At 47.8% G+C, this 6000-nt stretch overlaps 1 protein-coding gene across 1 annotated transcript in view; it reads left to right on the forward strand.

Annotated features, from left to right (window-relative positions):
- Nucleotides 1-4997, forward strand: part of LOC8043353 (SEC14-like protein 2) — a 52946-nt gene extending 47949 nt beyond the window's left edge. The window contains exons 11-12 of the mRNA XM_040222834.3: nucleotides 1601-1886; nucleotides 4748-4997. Of these exons, the coding sequence (XP_040078768.3) occupies nucleotides 1601-1886; nucleotides 4748-4839 (378 nt within the window). The 3' untranslated portion in view covers nucleotides 4840-4997. The remainder of the gene's footprint in view (nucleotides 1-1600; nucleotides 1887-4747) is intronic.
- The last annotated feature ends 1003 nt before the right edge of the window (nucleotides 4998-6000 follow it).

The raw sequence follows: 6000 nt of genomic DNA on the forward strand, positions 1-6000 counted from the left end.
TAAGGCCGTGGTGTCCTCGTCCTTTCAGGCAACGATTCCTTTGCTTTCCCTTGTGCAATACTCTGACAGACTCCTCCTGGGTGGCCGTCACTGTTCGCCATGTCAACGACACAATCGTTCCATTTCACTCCTCGTGACACAGGGTGCGCTGCTCGCTTTACTGTCACGGGCCGTCCCATCTAACACAACGAGCGCGAAAGGTCGTGGTCATCTGCTGCCACCGAAAGGACGGGACGTTCATGCAGGCCAATGAGGGCCCCGAATCAATAAGACGTCTGCCGACTCCTACACGTTAACAATTTGTGACACCTGCTGGTCTGTTAAGAAGTGTTGCTTTCTCTTTTTGGAACTCCTCCGATGTAGCTTGCCGCCTATAATAGAATTTAAATAATCAATAAATAGCTCAGGGTGGAAGTACTGTATTTCATTTTTGTGTGGGAATGTTGAAAAAAAGAAAAAAACTCTTTCCAAGCTTGTGAAGACGCGCAATTCGCAAGTCCATTTCGAGCCGTAAAAACACGTTTTTGTACGATATTGATGCTTAAATGTAGAACATACAAACAAAATATACACTTTCTAGGCTTGATTTTCGTGTAGACATCTATCATATCTACATTTGAACAAAAAATAAAAAAAATAAAAGATGGGTTTTTTGAGAAAATCAATTTCAAAAATGGTACTTTTTGTTTTTTGCATAATATTAACGTAAACGTACCGCAAAGGATATTTTATACAACCAAGGCATTTTATAGTATATCTAAAGAGCGTGTTTTGGGCTCTCCGTGGACATAAAAAATATCAGTGTAACCCAAGTAGATCGCCAGTAATTAATTGTCAAAGTTCGTCAACAATTGACCGAGGAGGCGTTTTTGACATTTTTACAGAAAAAAAGCAAAAGGCCTAAAATTATTTAATGGTATTGGAGCCTTTTAAATGTGTCCACAGAGTGCTTCAAAAAAGATAATATAATGTGGACTGAAAATCCATGGCGGGAGATCAAGCGAAACATCCGACCCACGACGGGTGTGAAAAACACTGCTTTTCGCCGGGGCATCTTTAAAAATTCATAAGTCGAGAACAAAAAATCCGACGAACTTGCGGTTTGTGTCGACTGCGGTTTTAGAAATGGCGCCATAACATCTATTTTTTTTATCGAAATCAAAAATTCGACCCTTTTTGCCTGCACGATTTGAGATGAAACCACCCATATATATATATATATATATATATATATATATATATATATATATATATATATATATATATATATATAAGCGCTCGATGAACGTATTAATTATTTATGAACCAGTGAGTGCGGCGTTTCTTCGACACTAGTATCTGAATCTTCATGATGTTTCTTCCTCATCTAAAGTTAGTTTTCCTAATCGATTTTTAAACAATCTCCCTCAACGTCTAGCTATATTACTTTCTTATCTATTTATTTTCTTTTTTTGGTGGGGGTTGGGGGAGAGGGGTAGAGAAGTGCAACTTTTACACACAATTTTTGTGGAGAAACCGAGGAAGGGCAACTTCGATACACAATTTTCGTGGAGATACTCTAGTGCCCCCTTTCGTCTAATCTCAGAGATTTGCCCGGCAGGTGTGCCCAGGTGGCGAGGTGCCGGCGGACTTAAAGATCAGCGCGGACCTTTGCAGCCAGGTCATCTTGAGTCGGGACTCTTGGAAGCTGTGCGTGCCCGTTCAACAGTCAGAGAGTCTGCTGCGCTGGAGCTTCCACGTGCAACGAGGGGATCTGGCCTTTTGCTTGCGCTACCTGCCTCCTGAGGACGACGAAAAGCCAGAGGAATCCGACAAGCCACTAACAAAACCTCAACGCCTCTCAGGGAAGCAGCAAGGCAGCTTCCTTTGCGAGAAACCGGGCACGTGTGAGTTAAAGCCCGCTGACGGGAATCACGCTTCATGTTTCTATCCTTTTTTTTTATTTTAATGTGTTAGAATTACATAAGCAACATTAGCAAACGCAGCGAGAGTGACTGAAAAACATTTAGTTATTTTATCAGAGGATCCCCCGTCTTGGCCGAGTTACCCTTAGGCAAGAGGGTACATGATTAAGGGGATTGGAGTAAATGTGAGATAAAATAATCGGGCGGGACGGAGGGGAGGGGGGGGGGGGGGAGGGCAGAGGCATATATTTGTGCACTAATCTCGGGTTGTTAGGGGTATGTTTGAGGGGCGAGGACGATTTGGGTATCTATAAATTCATAACCCCTTTGTTTTCCCGCCGTATCCTTCAAACACCGGGGACAGTCATTGGCTTATCACTTTGCGGGAAGGCTAGGATGACTTGTTAATGCTATACCACAGAAACTTCGAGCTTCACCAATTGCTCGTCGATCTGCACCAACAAACATATGGGAATAATTCCTTGAGAGGGGTAAAAAGGAGGACAAAGAACAAACACAGATCTTCAAACACAGCTAGGGGACTGGTGCGCGACTGAAAAAATCCGCCTGGTCCTGGTATCGAACCAGGTACCTCTCCCATCTGTGTTTGGGAGTTTGCGTTTGTCGTTTCTCCCCCTTGTTCCCTCTCTCCAGGGATTAATATTGTTATTCTTGTCCAGCTCGCGGCACTTTTGTATTATTTGGATTAACATTATAATATTAAAATTAGGCCGTTGACCCTTAATGGTGCTAGACTGGAAGCAACTCTTAAAACCCTTTTGCTCTACAGACGTCTAACTCCTGGTTAGCTCAGCTGGTAGAGAGATCCACTGGAACTGGAGAGGTCCCTGGTTCGATACCAGAACCCGGCGGATTTTTTCAGTCGCTCACTAGTCATCAAACTGTGTTTGAAGGTTTGTTTACGTCCTTTGTTCTCCCTCTCCAGGGATTATTATTTTTATTCATGTCCTGCTCGTGGCAGATTTGCTATAATTGCTTTAACAGCATAACATACATGCTTTCCCGTTGTGCTAGTTTTTGTCGCCATAGGGGTGGCGCAGGATGCTAACGGTGGGACATGATAGCCACTTCGGCCTGGCATTCTCGAACAGCGCTTGGGCGACAAATTACGTGTTGACTTCGAGTTGTACTTTTGACGATTAAATCGCGATTGTAGGAAGCCTGCTTCTTCTTGGTTATTATAAATCCGAGCACGTCAAGGCCACTCTCGCTGCCGATTCCATCGACAACATTGTGGACAGGAGCATTCTTAGAGCTACCAATATCTTAAAGTTACATTGAGAGGGTACTTATACTCGGTGGGATCTTTGTTTCAACATGACCATATAAAAGAGCCCAACTACCTAGAAGATAATTCGCGGCTCGAAGTTCGTTTTCTTTCTGGCCGAAAACAGCCGGTCGAGAAATGGCCGGTTTTAGTCGCACTCAATCATAACGAGATACAGGGCTATACACCCCAAGGTTCTAGCATTACATGTTGTTGTGACACTTGTACTGCTATGTATAATTAGCATTCAGATTTGTCGGATTTTACTCATACTTAGAATGTAGCCTTCAACAGCAAGTTTTACAGTCGAATTTTTTACCAAATCATACTACCCACTGCACTGCACGGATACGTTCCATGGCTGCCTCTCAAATGGGCGAGGAACACCAAGAAAAGTTGTCCGACGCGTGTTTTTGCAAATTGCATCGTGTGCGGTGCGTCAGTAAGCGCCTCATCTCACTCGGCGTCGGTCAAGGAGAACAAGGCTCCTCAATAAAGGAAGGGAACGCTGGAAGCGATCTGCTCATTTTTTAACGATATCTGAGAGCCGATAGGCTGAAGAACAAAAGTGTTCTGAGAGTGGCAAAAAAAATGAACGCCGTTTGCAAATCCCTGTAACGCCGAATTGGAGCGCAGCTCTTGAGGAGGGGTAGGGAAGGGTACTGAGGGGGGTCACGTCACCTGCGGGTAGTCACGTCACCCCTCCGGGGTCACGTGATCTCGGGGGAGGGGGGTCACGTGACCTCGGGGGAGGAGGGGTTCACGTGACCTCGGGGGGGGGGGGGGTCACGTGACCCCCCCCCCCCCGGTTACGCCGACGCCGACGCCGACGCCGCTCAGGCTGGAAACGGGCCCCTAAGAGCTGCGCTCTAAAAAAGACGTTTACAACTCCCTGTAATGCCGAATTAGAGCGTAGCTCTTGAGGAGGAGGAGGGGAGGGTACGGAGGGCATGGTATGCCCCTCCTCCTCATCCGTACCCTCTTACTCACTCCTCATCTACTCCTTCCGTGCTCCTCGCCTCCACCTCCCTCCTCCTCCCCTCCCCTTTCTCCCTTCCTCCTCCTCTTTCCTCCTCCCTCCCTCTTCCTCTTTCTCCTCCGCCCTCCTCCTCCTTCACCCCTCCTCCCTCCTCCACCTCCTCCCTCCCGCGCGGTGCAGAATCGTAAACATCCCACAATGCAACGCGCGCGTCACCGCGGTGCATTATTGGTCGTTTCCCATAATGCACCGCGTGGTACCGTAACGTCCGCGCTGTGCATAATGAGAAACGCCCCATAACGCACCGCGGTGATGTTTCGACGCGGTGAGGTTTCGGCAGGATGCCGAAACGTCGCCCTCCAGATCACCGGTGACATTCGTGACGTCACGAGGCTGACGAGTGACGTTACGACGGTCCCTCGAGTTGCAGATAGGAAATTTTCCCATAATGCACCACGTGGTCACGCCGACGCAGCCGCCAACGCCGACGCCGACGCCGACGCCGCTCAAGCCGGAAACGGGCGCCTAAGATCTGCACTCTAATAAAGTCTCGATGGTCGTTGTTCTCGTTTGCAGACGTGCTGGAGTTCGACAACTCCTTCAGCTGGCTGACCAGCAAAAGACTGGCGTACAGCGTGGATGTGCAGCCTCCCGACCAGTCACACTGAGGGAACTCCGCCACCGCTCCACCAGGCGGCGCGCCGCTGCCTGAACACGCGACTACACACGAACGGCACCAAGATCCTGGTTGTACCGGGGCTCGGTACTCATAAAGGCGTCACTGGCAGCTTGAGAAAAGTTGCAGACTGTGACTTGTTATGTTCAAGCTAGTTGTTCCATGATTCGTTCTCAGGTGCCCTTAACGGCGAATGCTGCAATTCCTTTGGCTGTGGAAATGATGCGCTCTGGGGCCCTAATCTACACGGCTGGACCAAGCGAAACAAAGGGACAGGGACATTGCCGGCTGCTTCGATTGGTCAGCAGTGCGGAGCTGGCCAATCGCAGCAGGCGGCGATTTCCCGCTTCCTTGTCCCCGCCGTGTAGATTAGGACCCCTATATACTCGCCACACCTTGTCTTTCTGAAGCTGCAAAGTGAAAAGTTCATCTTCAGAAAAACTCGTGGAGACGCTCGTACATAGGGCGGTTGTGTCGCTCCGATTGGCCTATTTTATGGGCGTAGCAGCATGCTCCACATCTGGAACTATAAATACCACACAAGATTGGTCGACAATTGTAGGTTTTTCTGTTGTTGTTGTTGTTTTCTACACGCTGCCGCCTTTCTTGGTTTACGGGGGCGAGTTGAAAGAAGAGGCGGGATTGTACTCTTATCGCATTAAAATGTGCCGCAGTTGGTGCTACGAGACATTCTAGCCAATCGAGAGCTGAAAGTGGGCCACGTGGTGTACTCTATATGGGCGCAGCGATGCTCCGTGCATAAAATCACTGGTCCCTTTCTTGGCGTTGCGTTGGGTTGGCTCCGATGGCTCGTAGCGTTCCCAGTGGTTAATTTTAAAGTAAAATACACTATAAGTTTGCGCACTCTGGTGTTAGGTGCTGAAGTATGCGCGAACAGGCGCCCTCTTAGAGTAGCACCTGTTGTGTTCTTATTTATGCTTGCAACAATTGGTTCAAGCATCAATGACCTGACTGAGACTGTGTTGGAAAAAGCAATCGAAATTGTGCTGAACGGGAAAAATAAATCATTATCTGTTCTTCCGCATAAGGAATTAGACTTTACCTATCTTCCTCCCCTGACAGCACACCACAGTGCCTATGGGATTGGTGTAAAAGTGAGTGAAAACCATTTTTTTACTTTATCAGAGGATCG

Source organism: Ixodes scapularis, unplaced genomic scaffold, assembly GCF_016920785.2.
Source record: "Ixodes scapularis isolate PalLabHiFi unplaced genomic scaffold, ASM1692078v2 PGA_scaffold5__190_contigs__length_132052651, whole genome shotgun sequence".
NCBI lineage: Eukaryota > Metazoa > Arthropoda > Arachnida > Ixodida > Ixodidae > Ixodes > Ixodes scapularis.